Genomic DNA, 19465 nt, shown 5'->3' with positions numbered 1-19465 from the left:
TATTTTTATCTAGGGTAATAGGGAAGGGAGGAAAAGAAACAAGAAACAGGTGGAGTTAATCAATTAAGAAATGAATAACTATAGAAACAAATGAGAACATACCTAGAAACCATTAAACTAATGAACATTGACAAAGGAAACAAGAACAAACACAGGTAAAACTAAGGGTATGTTTAGACAACAACTATGACAACTTCCTTTGAATGTTCTGCGTACAGACGACACCATTGTCAAAACCAGGGGTGTCCAATCCTGATCCTAGAGGGCCACTGTCATGCAGAGTTTAGCTCCAACCCCAATTAAACACACCTGAACCAGCTAATCAAGGTTTTTAGGCATAAAGGAAACTGCCAGGCAGGTGTGTTGTGGTAAGCTGGGGCTAAACTTTGCAGGACAGTGCCCCTCAGGACCAAGATTGGACACCCCTGGTCAAAACGATTTCTATTCATACAAATCCATGAAAACGACTAAAAACGCTGTATTCTGCTGGCAGGCCATTAGATGGCAATGAAACACTATAGACTGAACATGTAATGAGCATGTGAATGACATCATTTTCACAGATTCGCGTTTTTGTTGTTTACACCAAGACTGTTTTCAAAAACGTGCACTTTGAAACCAGTTTTCAAAAGTTTGCGTTTTCAGGCCACCAAAATGCCGTTGTCGTGTAAATGAACGGTCAAAACGCATACAAAGTTTTCAGTTTTTAGAAGAAAACAGTGTTGTGTAAAAAGCCCCTAAGAGATACAAACTAAGGGTACATTTACACGACAACGATTTACTGGAAACAGAAAGGTTATTTTTTTGCCTTTTTCGCATACAGATGATAACGTTGTCAAAATTATCCCCATTCACACGGATTTGCAAAAACCATTAAAAATGCTGTATTTATGCAGTCAAGCCAGTAGATGGCAATGTCACTTTGTAAAGACAAACTACCTAGAGACTGAACATGCAATATGCATGCGCATGATGTTACCGTTTCCACAAATTTGTGTTCCCTTTTGAGGGAACTCGCGCTGCGTCGCCATGGCAATGTTTTGGGGATCCCTTCAGCATAAGTGCTCCTGAAGATGTGTGCAACTAGTCCAATCATGATTGGTGCAACGTTACGCCGCTGTTGCAGCTTTCTGATCTTCAGCAAGCGTTCTGTGTCTCTGTCTGTCATAATTGGTGTTGTCTGTCCCGTAGAACATAAACTCACAAAACTTTAGACCGTGCATTCCTCCCTGCCCTCATTTTATCACAGAGGGAGATGCACATGAGTTTTGTGTTTGTTGTTTGGGAGCGGAGCATGCATGGTGAAACACTACCAATGAAAATGCTCCACGAAACGCCACAAGCTCTCCTTGCTGGCCCTTTTTTCGGACTTGGATGAGGCTGAAGAGGTGTGGCCTGAAGATATTAAAGAGCTTCGTCGGGCCACTGATCTATCTCTCCATGCCACAAAGGAGACGGCTCGTGCCATCGGCTGCTCCATGTCAGCTTTAGAGCCAATGGAGCGGCATCTCTGGTTGAACCTCTTGGGCATTAATGTTCACTTACTTAAAAATGGGACTGTCATTGTATTTTTTAGTTCCAAAAAAGGATGGAGGGTTTGCGTCCCATTATAGATCTTCGTCAGGTCAACCGCTTGGAGATTTCGGTTCAAGATGCTTATATTGCTTCTCATCACGAGTCAAATCAAGTCCAAGGACTGGTTTGTCATGATAGACTTGAAGGACACTTATTTCCATATATCCATCCTTCCGGAACACAGGAAGTTCCTGAGGCTCGCTTTCGGGGGGCGTAGCTTACCAATATCGGGTCCTTCCATTTGGCCTAGCACTCTCTCCACGCACATTTACGAAGTTCTAGCACTGGCAGCACAGCATCGAGATGTTGTGCTCTACCACATCAAACGCCTGGGGCTGAGATTGAATGTAAATAAGAGCATGCTAACTCCCGTCCAGAGGACGACGTATTTAGGAGTTGTTTGGGACTTGGTTACGATGCGGGCACAATTGTCTCCCACACGTGTAGAGTCGATTCTGATGATGGTGTCCAGAATCAAGCTAGGCCAATCTGTCACTGTAAAACAGTTTCAGAGACTGTTAGGGCTCATGGCAGCAGTGTCCAGCGTGATACCTACTGTACTGGCCTACTGTACATGAGACCCTTACAGTGGTGGCTCAGGACCAGAGGGTTTTCCCCAAGGGGCAACCCATTCCATACGATCAAAGTAAAGCATAGATGCCTTTGTTCCCTGGTCATATGGAAGAAACATTGGTTCCTGTCTCGGGGCCGCAAGATAGTTTCGATAGATGCATCCAACACTGGGTGGGGGGCGATTATGGAAGGCCGCTCTACCCAAGGTCTGTGGAGCGAAAAGCATCTTTCTTGGCACATAAATTGCTAAGAGATGTTAGCAGTCTGGCTAGCCTTGAGACATTTTCTCCCAGACCTCAGAGGCCACCATGTCCTGGTTTGGACAGACAATACATCAGTGGTCGCTTATATAAATCACCAGGGGGGTCTGAGGTCGTGCCCCTTATGCAAGCTGCCGCATCAGATCCTCCTTTGATCTCAGGGGAAATTACTCTCTCTGAGAGCAATGTACATCCCTGGGCATCTGAATGTTGGAGCAGACATTGAGACACTGGGTGAGACTGGGAATGGAGACTGCACCCCGAGACGGTGCAGCTCATTTGGAGGAAGTTTGGACAGGCGGATGTGGATGTTTTTGCGAGCCAAGAGAACTCGCACTGTCCTTTGTGGTTCTCCCTTGCTCATCCAGCTCCCCTGGGGTTGGACGCTATGGTACAGCCGTGGTCGAGGCTGTCACATCCCTTAAAAGAGTTGGGGACTTACAGTACAAGCTCTTTTTGTTGCTCCATCCTGTTTGGAGTTTGCCCCGGGGGGCGTTAAAACTATCTTGCACCCAAAACAGGTTACATACCCAATGTGCCCACTAATGTAACCAGATCTACAGTCCTTCAGGCCTTTCGTCCTCCTCTTATGTCGGCTGAATGCGAGAGGATACAGTTGCTCTGTCCGGTCGGACCCCTTGAAGTCTATGTAAGGAAGACCTCTAGTTGGAAAAACTCTGATCAACTGCTGGTATGCTTCGGGCCCTCTAAGAAGGGTTGACCGGCTACTAAACCCACTATTAGCAGGTGGTTTGTTGAGGCCATATCTACAGCATATGAGGTGCGCGGTTTGCCTTCACCTTTGCCTCTTAAGGCCCATTCCACACTAAGTATGGCATCATCTTCTGCATTATGGTCGGGGGCCTCCCTCCAAGACATCTGTGATGCTGCGGGTTGGTCTTCCCCAAACATTTTTATAAGGTTTTATAGTCTGGACCTGCCAGTCATGCTGGGTTCTCAAGTGCTTATGTCCTAGATTGTGGCATTTTTGCTTCACATCAGGACAGGCATGTTGTCAATAAGGCGAAGCAGGTATTTCATTCCCCAAAGCATTGCCATGGCGACGCAGCACAAGTTAACTTGAAAGGGAACGTCTCAGGTTACGTGTGTAACCATGGTTCCCTGAGAGGGGAACTAGATGCTGCGTCCCCTTTCCATACTTCCTACATGCATGACAGCAGCTTGCTTCAGATCAGTAGCTGAAACAGCTGTGTTTGCCGGCACCTTTATGGCTTCCGCTTTCCGCTGGCATACGTCACGGGATGATGCTACACCAATCTTGACTGGACTAGTTGTACACGTTTTCAAGAGCGCTTACGCTGAAGGGATCCCCAAAGCATTACCATGGTGACGCAGAGTCTCGTTCCCCTCTCATGGAACCATGGTTACATACGCAACCTGAGACGTTTTTTTGTATTTTACATGAAGTTGATAACGGAATCATTTTCGAAATCGTACACTTTGAAACGTTTTCAAAAATTTGCATTTTCAGGCCCCCAAACACCATTGTTGAGTAAATGAATGACCAAAAACCTTAAAAAAAAAAAGAAAGAAAAAAAAGCGGTGTCATGTAAACACCCCCTAGAACAGAAACCTCATGGTACAGCATAATCTTCAATAGAGATAATATTCTGTAATATAATGCAATATGTCTGAGGTGGATATTGTTATTCTTGTCTTAATGGTTATATTTACAATACAGAGTATTTAAATCCACATGATGTGTAAAAACGTTACTGTAGTAAAAGGTATTGTGAGTATTCTTCCACATTCGTTTATTTGAGCAAAATCCGGATCTGTTTTTATCACATAAAAAGAGAAAATAATCATGATTTGACTTATATAAAGTAAATAACCTTTAAAAAAAGCAAAATATTAATATGCAATATGCTATGTTAATATTGTCTGTTTGATATTCTGTTTTGATATCCTTTTTTGTTGCAGTGCCAGAAACACATTGCAGTGTTTCATTCAGTTTTATGTAATTTTGTTGCACTGAGAAATAAATAGTGCTCCAAAACCACTATGATGAAACCTTGAAAAAAACCCTTTTTTTGCAATCAAACAATTTCCGAAAAAAAAATGTTAGCATTTACAAAGAATATGACCTGTGTGTTCCTGTGAATAGAGAGTCTACATTTGTGACACGTTGGGGATATTTATGAGTATAAAAAAGGAATGGGAACAGTGTATAGCTACAGTAACATGTCTTGTTTTATATTTATTCTTATACAAACCTCCATTTTATGGTTTAAGATTTTTTTTTAAAAAAATTCTGCATACGTTTTTTGTCCAATTTTATTGTGCATGATTTTAATATGTTGAATAAGTTACACAAGTTTCACATAATCTTACCAGTCTATTGACACTGCTAATCTGGTGTCCGTGAGACAAAACTGTCAAATTCATACTTTATATTTCCAAAAATGTGTCCTATTAATTTACAAAATAAGCATGTGAATGCAGTTATTAAGTAACAATTTATTAAAACTTATTTAAGCATGTGGAGAATGAGTTTCCCCTCCTGAGTTGTTGTTTCTAATAAAGTTTCCTCCTCATCTTAATTATATTTTACTGTAACAATAGCATTGCTTACTGGTAATATGTTAGAAACTTACTTTACAGGAACTGCGTGCAAAGAAAAAAATTAATGAAAGACAATGAATGAACGAATTTGCACGCACTGTTGTGAAATGGTCGAAGAGGAAGTTTAAATCATGTTTGAAAATTGCTCAGAATGGCTTAAGTACTTGGGACATCCAGCCTAACAAGTGTGTTTGGGAAACATGTTAGCTTGACAATGGTTCTTGTCTGCTCAGTGCCATAGCTGTCATTTTTCAGGATGCAATCTTCTTTTATATACCTCAGTTTCAGATGGAAACATTGTGAGTTTTAGTACTGCAAGTCAGAATGTAGCACTGATGAAGTCGGTATAAATTGAATTTATTGTAACTTTCATTTTCAAATATTTGTGCTGCTCATTACAGATGTCAATGCAATAATAAGGATTGGTTATCAAAAAAAGCTTATCATCAGAGCAGAGTACAAACAATATTATATCAAGGCATGTTCTATTAAAGGCATGTTCATTTGAGACAGGTTTGATTAAAAAATTATGCAATTAAAGGTGCTCTGTGTGTGTGTGTGTGTGTGTGTGTGTGTGTGTGTGTGTGTGTGTGTGTGTGTGTGTGTGTGTGTGTGCACGCTGGTAAACCCCGAGGTTGCAATAAGCAAGTATGGCAACACCAGAAATCTTTGACCTTCTGGAGACCTCTTTTTGTTCTCAATGAGGAAAATGCTTATAAATCACAGAATGTTTTGAAAATTTTAAAATACAGAGGGTGTGTGTGTGTGTGTGTGTGTGTGCTTTATTTATGAGGACAAATTTGTATAATGACGTAAACATGAAATGAGGACATTTCATAAGTCCTCATTTTTAAAATAGCTTTAAAAACATACTAAACAATGTTTTATTAAAAATTTAAAAATGCACAATGTTTCCTATGATGGGTAGGTTTAGTGTAGGGGGATAGAATGTACAGTTTGTACAGTATAAAAACCATTATGTCTATGGAATGTCCTCACTAAGATAGCAAAACAAACCTGTGTGTGTGTGTGTGTGTTCATTGTTTGTTCATGTAAGTTCACAGTGCATTAACTAATGTTAAAAAGATTTTAATAATGTATTAGTAAATGTTGAAATTATCATCAACAAAGATTAATTAATGCTGTATAGTGCAGTTCATTTTTAGTTAATGTTAACTAATGTAGTTAAATAATGTTAACTAATGAACCATATTGTAAAGTGTTACCGAAATTATAGTAGCCATTTGAAGGTTGATTTCACCAAAATGCCTGAAAACACTGTGGCACTATGTTTCAAAAATCTCAGTGGTCATTATTTTGTAATGCAGTGCACAATTTCTGCACCCCTGGCATCACAAAAAAAATTGCAAAAATAATGACACTCCCCTGCCCGCCATTGGTTGGACAAAGACCAGCTATTGGACTTAAAATTGTCTTAATATACTGTATTAATGAAAATGAATCAAAGTGTTTTATCAAATTGCTCTCTCACAGTTTCAGTCTGCTAAAACAATCAGAAGAACGATAGAGGGTTATCTATATTGTCATTTCCTAGGTGCTCTTTCAGGAATGACTGTATCTTCTCACTGAAAAGATTTGCATGGTAATCTCTGGAGTCTGCTTGTGAAAGGGGGTTCGGGTTTCTTTTTGAGCAGAGGTCCTTCACTCCCCAGCTTACGACACCAACCTATCAAAGATTTTACACATTAAAAAAAGGTTCCTATTTCTCATCTTATTTCTAAAAAATTCCAATTGAAGTGAACATATGTGTGTGTATGTGTGAGAGTTTCCTCTCTGCTCTTCAACTTGCCATCTTTCCTTTGGACCCTGAAACTAATCACGTAACAAAAACAGTTTTACTATTAAACATATTTCTATACGTAACTGATTTAAATTATTCTGTTTATACATTAACTCAGACTCTCCTGCCAATTATCTTTCAAATGAAATGCAAGAACTGGGTCACATGACCATACATGGTAAAATTACTTCCTGAAAGCGAGAATGGCATGTTCCTGTTTGTTAATTTGTGGAAGAGCCCTTCATGAAGGAGTTCACTAGGTCACGCCTCTATTAATGTTGCCCCTCCCTGAATAGCCATTTTAAATGAGCGACGTGACCAATACTGTTTAGAAAAGGAAATGGAAATCTCACCTGAATCAGTTGATCTTTTTTATTCACATAAGTGGCCCCTCCTGTTTCACCTATTGCAAAATGACATGCAGACACAAGGAACTATATAATAATATAAATTAATTTCAGATCTCTAATGAATAAAAAGTTATCAACAAATGTTAGGACCTAAATGATAGATTAAAGCCAAATATAAGCTGCTGTCACAATGGCAAAAATCAAACATACCTCTGCAGGCAACATTATCTGTGCTTGGTTCAGTACCACCACTGCACAGAAAATTGTCTGTAACTGCATCCTTTGCGTTTGTCACGTTGATTCCTGCTGCTTTTTTTGCATCTTCAACACAAGCATCCCGCTAAAGAATAAGTACACCAAGAAGTGCTCTTAGATTGTTGTTGATGAATTTTTTTATATTTATAAGAGATTTTTATATTGTTTTCAGAAGTTTTCTGTTGCATGTTGCACATAATTAATGTTAAATGGCTAAATGAAATTCAAGTGCTAACATATGTTTGTGCAGTATATGAACTTTGTGGAAAATATATTTGAAAAAAAAAAACATATAATCAAAATTGAAGTTTTGTTGCTTTTAGTTTTTCATACTCTTGTAAACCTTGACAAAATTAGCTTTTAGAAAATCTATTACATATATTTAAAATGTACAGCCTCTCTCTTCTAGATATACAATCTTAGAAAAACTAATGACTCATAATTCACTGGAGAATTTGTTGCTTTTTAAATGTAAACCACATCAGATTAGAAATAAAACTATCATTACATATTTTCCACGCTTGATTGTGATGTTTCTTATTTTTCGTGGTACATCAGTACTGGGCTCCATTTGAGACGTAAAAGAAGCTTCCACAAGTTCGTTGCTCATCAGTAAATCCTCTGTAACAAATGCATGGAGAAAAATGTATGGCATTTTATGTTTGGTATGTTTCATTGTATAAGCAGTGTCACATGTTTAATACATCTACATTTAATTATTAATGTGTCAAACATTTTAATATAGTTCTGCATGCAGCATGTCTGGCAGATATTTTATCTAGTACTTTACCATGCTTTTTACATGTCCCGTCACTGTCTGAAAGTTTCAGAGCTCCATTGGTTTCTCTGGTGCAGGGGACACAGATTGGTCTGTACAGAGATACACATGATGTTCTTTAATTAATTCAGCTTTTTATTACTATTCTTAATAAATTAACATCAAGTTACATACTCCTCACCGTAGATTAACACTCATCGGAACAGCTTCTTTCAGCTTTATAAGAGCTACATTGAATTCATAATATTCCTTTATTCCCATATGCTGTTTTGCTGTGATGTCATACTCAGGATGAAGTATGTATTTTTCCACTTTTACAGCTGCAAAAGGATAAGTAAACATCATTGATACGATTTATGCTGTAACACATTTTTCTACATTAATCGCTCTGACAATATGGATGTATCAGTTCAGGACACAACATTACCCAGGTCTTTTTCCAGAGTAACTGATATCCTCTCAGGTGTGTCTCCCTCTTTAAAGCAGTGAGCTGCTGTCAAGATGTAACTTGAGGTAACTAATGATCCCATGCAGTTTGAACTTTGTGGAGGACGCTACATGAAGAGCAGAAAAGAAAGATATTGTCATTCTTCATCTCTTTAGTCATATAACATCTATCTATCTATCTATCTATCTATCTATCTATCTATCTATCTATCTATCTATCTATCTATCTATCTATCTATCTATCTATCTATCTATCTATCATAATAATAATAATAATAATAATAATAATATACATATGATGAAAAAGGTTATGCTTACAGCAACATTGATCTGTGCCAACCAGGGATATGCGCGACGATTATTATCTTTGTCATAGTGATGAATCCCACACAATCCTACACTGGTGCTCTCATCTGTGTAAGGAAGCAGGTACATAAGAACAATCACTCATTACATGATAAGAACTAGAAGTTCCTTAAGTCAGTTTATTCTGTCAACATTCATTCACCTGAAGAAAATCTCATTCACAAAATCTCATTGTCCATTGCACATTTTCAGACTAATGCATTCTCTCTCTCACACACACACACACACACACACACACGCACACACACGCACACACACACGAATTATTGACATTTTCCATCAGTGGAGTCAAGCCTGCTATGACACATCTAAATGCACTGTGAAATTTATATCTATAAATCAATAAATATTATATCTAAAAAATGTGTATCTATTAAATCTATAAATTATAGCTACAGTACCAAGCATGCTGTCAAACATCTTCTGCACCTCGTCCAAGTTTGGAAGCTTAAAGAAATGTTTTTCTTGGTCCCTCTGTGACACCATGCCATTCATGTCTTCTTTATTTACATCCGTTCCAACTCCAAATACATAAAGATCTGGAAAGAGAAGAAACATTCATATCAATATGAAATCAATAATAAAGTCTTGATACTGATGATACTGATTGTAAAATTACTAATAGTCCTAAATGTTTGATTTAATAATTATGATTAATAAAATTCATTGCTCACCAAGTTTCTTTTCTCGCTTCAGATCATTTTTGATGACGAGATGTTTGATCTGGTTCACTTTAGGTATGGGATTCCCCCCCATGTTTGCTCGACCTATACGAAGCAAGATGAGATCAGTTGTAGTGAATATTTGCTAATTTATGGCTAAATACCTTTTGGGTTTTCATGTTTTATGGAGACTTTCCATAATGATTTTTATACTATAGAAAGTGTATATCCCATCCCTTTGGGTTAGTTCACCCAAAAATGAAAAATTCGGCCATTAATTACTCACCCTCATGTCGTTCCACACCTGTAAGACTTTTGTTCATCTTTGGAACACAAAATAAGATCTTTTTTTAATCTGAGAGCTTTCTTTACTCTCTATAGACAGCTACGCAACTGAAACTTTGATGCTTTAAAAAGTTTATGAAGAGATTGTAAAACTAATCCATATGATTTCAGCAGTTCAGTCCAAATTGTCTGAAGAGACATGATCACTTTATGTGATGAACAGATTGAATTTAGGCTTTGATTCACATTAAACATTAATGAACTCACACATCAGTTATGGTAAATAGAAGCTCAAGCATGTTCACTCAATGTGTGAAAACCAATGAGGTTCATTCTTGTGCGTTACGCAGCATGTTTGAGCATCAAGCAGGTTTGGTAGAGCTTTTGATTATGTTCGCTGATTAATGTTTATATGTGTATAAAAGCCTAAATTCAGTCTGTTCATCATATAAAGCAGTCGAGTCTTTTCAGAAAATTTGGACTAAACCACTCTGTTCATATGGATTAGTTTTACGATCTCTTTATTAACTTTTTGAAGCATCAAAGTGGTAGTTGCATAGCTGTCTATGGAGTACCAGAAAGCTCTCAGATTTCATCAAAAAGACCTTCATTTGTGTTTGGAAAATGAACAAAAGTCTTATGGGTTTAGAACGACATGAGAGTGAGCAATTTTTGGATGAACTAACCCTCTAACTCTAACCCTACCCCTAAACACAACCATCACAGAAAACTTTCTGCATTTTTAGATTTTCAAAAAACATAATTTAGTGTGATTTAGGCTCTTTCTCATGGGGACCAAAAAAACAAGATCAAAAATTACTTGTAGGTATATAATAGTAAGAGCAAACTATGAATGGAATAGATGCATTTAAATACCATCAGTGAACATAATGATGACATGTTGGGTCTCAAGGAAGCCCTTTGGATCGGTGAACTCCTCTATTTTCATGCTGTCTAAAATGGTTGAATAGACTTTGGCGATATTGGTACCTGTTTGACCGCCTCTATCTGTTACAAAAACACCATACACAAAATTACAGTCAGCTAGTTAATGAAAAACATTTTCTGATTCTAAAAATAAGTGACTTAAATCTAAATCAATTTAGATAAAAAATAAAATTAAAATAAAAAGTGGGCTATATATGATTTGTTTGATTTTTACTCTATTTTGGACAGCAATGTACAAATATATTTTCCTGAAGTTTGTCTAGACTGATATATAGGTCTTTAACCTGCGTGAAGTTGGCCCCCCACCCAACGCAAAACGTCTGCAAAATAGTCTCAATCGTTTGTGCTTCTTTTGTGCTGGTTTGTGCCATTAAACGTTTTGTTTGTGCTGCTTTCGATTTTAAAATATTAGATTTTGAACTATAGGTGATGACGTCACTCAGCCCCCCACATGCTCCAAATTCACCCAAAATAGTCTCATTTGTTTGTGCAGGTGACATTTTCGTTTGTGCTGCTTCGGTTTTTTAAAATATTAAAATAATTGGGTATTCATTCTCAGGTCCCTCAGCCCCCCACATGCTCTAAATTTGCCCATTATAGTCTCAAACGTTTGTGCTTCATTTGTGCCGGTAAAAGTTTCATTTGTGCCGCTTCGTTTTTTTTTAGATATGTCTATTAAAATAATATTTATTAAATCTCAGGTCTCTTAGCCCCTCAGTCTTTGTTTATTTTCAAGTAAAATCAAATTAAACGAATGCCTTTATCAGAGAAACGAATGCCTTTATCAATGTCTAATATTTATAAAGCGAGGCAGCACAAATTAAATTTTTATCGGCACAAACGATTGCGACTGTTTGTGGTGAATTTGGAGCATGTGGGGGGCTGAGAGACCTCAGAATGAATTGCCAATTCTTTTAATATTTTAAAAACCGAAGCAGCACAAACGAAAATTTCACCAGCACAAACGAAGCACAAACAAACGAGACTATCTAGGGTGAATTTCAAGCATAGCTTATGTGGGGTGGGGGGCTGAATGACATGATTTTTTTTAAATATTATTGTAACAGGCATATCTAAAAACAAATAAAAAAAATATTAAAAATATTATTTTAAAATTAAAATATGAATTAAGTAATCTGTATCTGATAAGTAATGTAAAGACTCAGAAAACTGATTAAATTAAACTGTCAAGTTGAGGGTTCCTCCTAGTGATGGGAGAAAACATTCACTGTTTTGCTCTAAACATCACACGCACGCTAGTGACGCCTGCTGGTCAGAAGGGTGTAAATGAAAAACTTTTTATTAACCAATGGCAACCAATTTCATTAATGATCTAATACCATTATATATGAAGTGTCAGTATTACATGTTATTTTATTAGATCGTTTGTTTTTTGAAGGTCTCCAGCAACATCAGAGCACAGATTTTATCTGAAATCCAGGCCACTGGCTCCAAAGGCAGACCCAACCCCAACCTATTAACTTTAAGTAATTTGTGACGCATAGGAGCAGCAACCAAATCAAGTCAAGTCACCTTTATAGCGCTTTTTACAGGTTGCGTCGGGTCAGCTTTACAGTGGGAAAATAATTTTAGCTGCACAGCAGCTCTAAAAGAAAATGGTGTCATTGTCCAGTTTAAGTAAGTTCAGTATTTATTCATTCTGTTGTAAAAACCATTAGTTATTCACTTAGTTACAACAGCTCTGGAGGAAACAGTGATGTCATCATCCAGCTCAGTTTGCAAACAATGGTGTCGATGCAGACAGATCAAAAACGTTGAATATCAAGTGTCCCACACTAAGCAAGCCAGAGGCGACAGCAGCAAGGAACCACAGCTGCCCCAAAAGGCCTCTTCCAGCACCAGATTCAAACACCCTGGTTGCTGGTCATCAGTAGCTTTTAAGGACTATATCTAATCCAATCGCTTGCATATTAAAGAAGATCAATTAACTTTACCAGCCAAATTCTTCAGCTTCAGCTTGTTCTCTCGCTCAATCCTACAATCTCACCACATATGCCTCAATTAACATCATCAATCCACTAAAATAGTGAAAATATTGTACCTCACTGCTGCAGCAGTGTCTTCCCACCCGCTCCCGCAGGAGCCTACTCTGTTCTTACCCCGCAGTAGCAGTGTTGTCTCCTCTTCTCCCGCAGGAGCCTATTCCAAGCCTCACTGCACAAGGAAAAATCGATAAGATATTTCTGATTTCTGGTTAAGATATTTCTTGCCCTTTCATCTCTCCCTTTTTTTTTCGATCCACACGCTAGAAGATGGGAGGCTGTCACCCCATCTTGGCATCCCACCAGATCATTTTTCCAGTCTTTTGTTTTGCATGGCTCAATGTGCCCATGTGCAACAGTTAACTACCGGCGAGGCTTACCCGTCTGGCGCTGTCTTGAACTCCTGTTGAATGCTGTGAGAGTTCTCCCGCCCAGGTGCTTTAAATGTTGTTCACCGCCTCTGTCGCCTGGTAGAGCCCAATTGTGCATCGCCATAAGCTAACTCATCAGAGGCAGGTATCTTCCATGCCCAGCAAGGCTTACCCTTCCGATGCCACAAGCATTGGTCTTTCCCTAGAGCATTGGTCTCCCATGAAACCCTCTCAGTCAGCACTTATCTTTCCTCATCCGGTGTGGCTTGCCCGTCTGATGCCGTGAGCATTGGTCTTCCATCGGATGCTGTTAGACCTCTCCTGGCTGGCCGTTACAATTCCTTTCACCCTGGCATCGACCAGTAGGACCCACTCACTCGTCGCCGGGAGCCGCTCCTGTCGGAAGGTGAGTGGGTCCCTTCGGTCGGTCGTTCCTGAATCACACCGCCCCTCGTCTTTCAGTCAGTAGGACTCACCCATTCGACACTGTGAGCATTGGTCTCCCGTCGGATGTAGCCAGAGCCCTCCCGATCAGGCACTCTAAATCACACACTCCCCGTCTATTGGCTGGTTGGGCCACCCGGTCAGACGGTTTAACTTCTGCTGCTCCCATTTATTAGGCGGTAGGGCTTTATCCATCCGATGCCATGAGCATTGGTCTCCCATCAGATGCTGCAAGAGCTCTCCTGTTCGATCATTCCAACTTCAACATCTCCTTGTTTGTTGGCCAGTAGGGCCCGTCCGCCCAGCGCCGTGAGCTGCTCCCGCCGCAGACAACACGGGATCTCCAGGCTTCTTCTTAACACGCCAGCTCGCTAATTCTCGCCATCTTTTGGGGGTCTTTAGTCTGGCGGCTGTCCTTTAGCTCTTTTTGCTTTTTGGGGGAGTACTCTGCGTTCGGGCCAATATTCCGAGCTCGGAGCCCTCCCCCTGGACAGCAGGCCAAATACGCATAACTTTTATTCTATTGAATTATATGTACATGTGAACTCGTGAATCATCAAAAAAGATCTCTGTTTGTGTTCCAAAGATGAACAAAAGTCTTACAGGTGGAATGACATGAGGGTGAGTAATTAATGAAAGAATTGTCGTTTTGGGTGAACTAACCCTTTAAGGCTCATATTGGAGGCTTTCAACAAAGATGTGAAGGTTGAAAGTCAAGTTCACTATTGAAAGCATCACAATTGTAATGCTTATTTTGAAATATCTGTATTTTTACTGATGAATTTTTCCATAACCTTTAACATCAAAATTAACAGCAATTAAATTACTGATTTAACTTCACTACAGCATCCTCTGGGGGACATACCTGCTCTATAAACTTTTTAATGATGCTTTTTGCCTTGTTAAAATCCTCCTCATCGATGCTATCAGATGCATCCACAGCAATGTAGATATCAAGTTTTCCACCCTGATCCAAAGTTATTTTTTTCCCATGATGATCTGAAGACAGAAAGAACAAGGCACTCACGTTTAAATTTGTTGTTATGTATAAATAAAAAAAAAAAACGTCTCTCATTTTCTCAAAATAATCGTAATTTAAAGCTGCTGTCCGCGATTTTTGGCCCTCTAGCGGTTAATAAACAGAACTGCACGCGTCTTGCGGAGGAACATTCTAACCGGAGCTACTTTTCTCCGTGTATGTCCGTCTATGGCGAGTCACGAAGTTACATACGGTCTGAAATAGTCCGAATATAAACACTTATTATAAGTGTACCATAATGATTCAGGATAAGACAGAAACACGGTTTGGAAAATGGATTCATGTTGTATATTCTCATTATATAATTTTTGTACATTTTTAACACAAAAAAAGTTGTGGACTGCAGCTTTAAATACACGAATATTCGTTTTTTTACTAAGCCCAAATATTCGAATACAATATTTTGGAAAAATGCCCATCACTACTAGCCAGCTGCCTGGACACAAATATTCCCCAGCAATTTGATGAGATGACTTACTGTACTCATAGGATATGGTCCCACATCGATCGATCAGTCTGTAGCCAGATGTGAATCAATGTGACTGACAGATGTCCTCTTCTAACTACTTCAGCGAGCATCTGAATCAGTGCACGAGCCCGTGAATCACAGAATGTGTCGTTGGAATCAGAACATAAATATTTTTGTGGCGGGAATATCTAAATCTTACACGGGTACAGTAATTCTATTTTCTGATTGGCTGTTCGGTAGCTATATTTTTTTATTAGATTAACTGGTGCGTGGCAGGGCCTTCTGAACTCTATGGGGAACTCGCTTGATTCCTCTAATAGCGGTGCAACTTGTTGTGCGTTATCCTGGAGATTTCTCTGCGTGAGAAATACAAGGTGTGGCGGCGTGTGAGCGTGTGAATGGGTTGAAATGCGTGTGTCTCACGCCCAATGCGTGAGACTTGAGAGCCCTGTAGGTGCATTATCCAGAAAAGCCACATTTCAAAAGCAAAATCTATTATTTTTGAGAACACAAGTCCATACAAGGCACATCATTTTGGAACTTCAATGTAGCTCTTTGAAGACTCACCGTAACATTGTGGCTCTGTCCCTGACCACTGGCCACCGTCCTGACACACTCGCTCTTTGGAACCAATCAAGGTCAATGAACTGTCACAGCGGTACGTGACTTTGTCGTTAATATTAAACATGTGGCCTGTTCGACTGCTACCAGGGGGAACGCCAGGATCAGGACAGTGATCAGCTGTGAGAAAGTAACAAAGAGACAAATGGAAGTGAAGATCTGTAGACCTAGGCAGATGCATGAAGAAAAATTTCTGCTAAAACTATGTTGAACTCAGATCAGATAAAAACACAACAGAATACACATCAGTACAAAGTTTTTAAAGCTAAACCCAAGGACTCTGGTATATGGATTTAACTTGCAGGAGATATTATACCAGGAACTAAATTTGCATTTTTATATCCAATTAGTTGAACTTGAAATGATGCTGAAAATTCAGCTTTGCATCACAGGAATAAATAAACTATATTTTTAAATTCTGGGTCCTTGCCCAGCTGTGCACAAATCCAGACGTTAATACTGGCTTGTCTAATGCCTTGAACATGAGCTGGCTTATGCAAATATTGGGGGCGTACATATTAATGATCATGACTGTTACGTAACAGTCGGTATTATATTTAGATTTGCAGGCAGAGTCGTAGTCAGAGTACAGGCAGTGGCAGGCAGATATCACTCACAGGTCGGTATACAAAGCAAGGGTAAGGACAGGCAGCAACGGGTCAATAAACAGGAAACATGCTCCGAGCAATAATAACTGACATGATCCATGATATCATGATATTTTTTGTGATATTTGTAAATTGTCTTTCTAAATGTTTCGTTAGCATGTTGCTAATGTACTGTTAAATGTGGTTAAGGTTACCATCGTTTCTTACTGTATTCATGAAGACAAGAGCCGTCACTATTTTTATTTTTAAACACTTGCAGTCTGTATAATTCATAAAAACAACTTCATTCTTTATAAATCTCTCCAACAGTGTGTAATGTTAGCTTTAGCCACGGAGCACAGCCTCAAACCCATTCAGAATCAAATGTAAACATCCAAATAAATACTATACTCACATGACCCGAGCAGTGTTTTAAAATCGGCCATCACTACATAAGTCGTTACTTTGTTTTTTTGGCGCACCAAAAATATTCTTGTCGCTTTATAATATTAATATTATTAATATTAATATTATACTAATATTAATTTATATTAATAGAAATTATGAATAATCAATGACATTCATGTAATTAGGCATATTATATATTCATTGACAATATTAAACTTTCAGGTGCACACGCTTTGCAAACTCTGGATTAAACCTGAGTTGACTGAGAAAGTTTATACCGAGCGTTGTGCAACAGTTGATCCTGATCTAAACCAGGTTGGATTTATCTGGATTTGTCAGTATAAACTGACTTTGTCATCTTGAAGTATTTGTGCTGCTCATTACAGATGTCAATGCAATAATATGGATGATTTGGTTTAAAAACCAATTTTTTTTTTATTTTGATTTAAAAAAAATAACTTATCATCAGAGCAGTGTACAAACAATATTACATCAAAATGTGTGTGTGTGTTTGTGACATATCAGGACACAAATTTGTATAATGACATGGGTAAGACATAGATATTACAAGGAGAGGGTTACTTATGAGGACATTACCCCATGTCCCCATTTTTCAAAAGGCTTATAAATCATACGGAATGAGTTTTTGTGAGAAAGTAAAAATGTGCACAGTTTTCTGTGATGGGTTGGTTTAGGTGTAGGGTGATAGAAAATACAGTTTGTACAGTATAAAAACCATTATACCCAGGCCCGGATTAAGAACACATTGGGCCCTGGGGCTATAGCAACACTAAGGGCCCCCTTTCATATGATTGACATGCCACAGTGTCTTGTACCACAAGAATTTTTTTTTTAATTATTATTATTTTTATATTTTTTAAAAATTTCATTTTATCAAATCATTTTATATAAGCACACTAAATATTCCATGCTATTTAACATATTTTAAAATATATTTAACATATAAAATATTTAACATATTTTAAAATTGTATTGCCTATATTGCTGACACAATAATTCTTTCCTCTGATTAACACAAAATAAACTATTTTGAAGAATGTGGGTAACCAAACAGTTGATGGTCCCCAGTGATTTCCACATTATATTTTTTTTTTTCCTACTATGGAAATGAATGGGGACCAGCAACTGTTTGGTTACCCACATTCTTTAAAATATTTTCTTTTGTGTTCAACAGAAGAAAGAAACTCATTCAGGTTTAAAACAACTTGAAAGTGAGTATGTGATGACAGGATTTTAATTTTTGGGGTGAACTATCCCTTTAAGGACAAGGGTCCGCATGCTAACTATTAGGATGCTGTCACTTTAAGACCTGCACGCGTCCGATTTTCTCAACTCACTTCAGACATAACCAACTGTGTTTATGTAAACCTTTTGTGTATTTGACAGTATTATAGCGCAATCAGACGCGAAAGATGAAGTCCAGTAGTCAGGTGCTGTTTGACAGGCTTAAGTGTGTGTGCACGCTTCGGGTGTATGGGGTTGGGGTCAGAAAAAGCGCATCTCAGAACAGCACACGAATGACAGGTTTAACTGGCTTTTAAAGCACATGCAAATAAAGAACTTGTGATTGCGAATTAGTGCAGTGTCCCGTGAGTAACTCTACCGCTGTGTTAACGTGTGATGTGAATGTGTCGAGGTCGAGATGTACGGATGCGGCACCAGAACTGCAACTGATAAAATGTACTTCAAAGGCAGATAGTGGAGACAAGTCACACGACATTGGTGTTCGTCAAAAAAACAGTAGGAAAGTTAATTCGGGGTTTTTACACGGGTGATGATGATGAGAGAAAAACACTGACATTCTGAATTCAAACGGCAATAAAATCAACCGACTCGTCCCTGTAAATGTTGAAAACACCTTACGTTTTAATGAGAAACAATTACTATCCGAATAGGGCTTAACTCGTAATAAAAATAATAACTTGATGCAGCTGCTATCTCACCTTTTTCAACGTGTAAAGCACGCAGATCGGCGACGGTGTCGGGTGAAGATAATTGTGAGCTGCCGCTGCACGCGGGGTCTTCCACTGGCTCGGATGTTTTATGTGAACCGAAGCAGTTAGTTTTGTAATTTTTGCTGTAAGATTAGCATCCCTTTTCTCCCTTTCAAGCTTATTTTTCATTTTTTGCGCAACACTATCACTTTTTTAATCATTTTGAACACCAGCGAGGCTGAACAAGCAATAAAGGCCAATTTTCTAGTCTACATGCGATGCGATAGCATAATGCAAAGAGGCGTTTCCCGGTGTCATGTCGCGAATTGTAAAGTGATTTTGATTGGACAGTGATTTATCAGTCAGGCACATTTTCCAATCATTTTTTCTTGTTATTTATTAGACACAAATCAACCACCTTTGACTTGTCAATCTCATTTCCTCCAGCCAATCACGGGCCCCCTCTACCCGCGGGCCTCAGCCCCACCTAGCCCTTATGTTAATCCGGCCATGATTATACCTATCGAATGTCCCCACAATTCACAAAAACAAACCTGTGTGTGTGTGTGTGTGTGTGTGTGTGTGTGTGTGTGTGTGTGTGTGTGTGTGTGTGTGTGTGTGTGTGTGTGTGTGTGTGTGTGAGTGTGTGGTTCTGGTAAACCTTACGATGCAATAAGCAAGG

General features: G+C 38.7%; 1 protein-coding gene across 2 annotated transcripts; it reads right to left on the bottom strand.

Moving 5' to 3' along the window:
* Positions 1-5911: 5911 nt before the first annotated feature.
* Positions 5912-15659, bottom strand: LOC137012470 (complement factor B-like). 2 transcript variants are annotated; one of them, XM_067375715.1, is made up of 13 exons: positions 15222-15659; positions 14570-14703; positions 10815-10946; positions 9666-9758; positions 9393-9530; positions 8944-9038; positions 8606-8732; positions 8360-8498; positions 8191-8270; positions 7909-8021; positions 7356-7485; positions 7149-7198; positions 5912-6681 (listed from the first exon to the last, which is right to left on the bottom strand). In XM_067375715.1, the coding sequence occupies exons 3-13, from the start codon at positions 10885-10887 to the stop codon at positions 6508-6510; spliced, it is 1212 nt and encodes a 403-aa protein (XP_067231816.1). In that variant the 5' UTR covers positions 10888-10946; positions 14570-14703; positions 15222-15659; the 3' UTR covers positions 5912-6507. The 2 variants fall into 2 exon arrangements, with proteins under 2 accessions (XP_067231816.1, XP_067231817.1); XM_067375716.1 differs by lacking the exon at positions 10815-10946 and having other exon boundaries at positions 5914-6681; positions 15222-15519.
* Between the last annotated feature and the right edge of the window lie 3806 nt (positions 15660-19465).

Source organism: Chanodichthys erythropterus, chromosome 22, assembly GCF_024489055.1.
Source record: "Chanodichthys erythropterus isolate Z2021 chromosome 22, ASM2448905v1, whole genome shotgun sequence".
Lineage (NCBI taxonomy): Eukaryota > Metazoa > Chordata > Actinopteri > Cypriniformes > Xenocyprididae > Chanodichthys > Chanodichthys erythropterus.
The sequence above is the reverse complement of the archived record's forward strand: the minus strand, read 5'-3'. Positions and strand labels throughout refer to the sequence as shown.

Bases quoted from the DNA above. Each gene is read 5' to 3' on its own strand.
- LOC137012470 (XM_067375715.1), bottom strand. From the start codon at position 10,887: ATGAAAATAGAGGAGTTCACCGATCCAAAGGGCTTCCTTGAGACCCAA. The intron at 7,486-7,908 runs GTAATGATAGTT...CTTATTCTTTAG, and splicing joins CAATCAAGCGTGGAAAATAT to CGGGATGCTTGTGTTGAAGA. The intron at 6,682-7,148 runs GTGAGATTTCCA...AATCTTTGATAG, and splicing joins AAAAAGATCAACTGATTCAG to GTTGGTGTCGTAAGCTGGGG.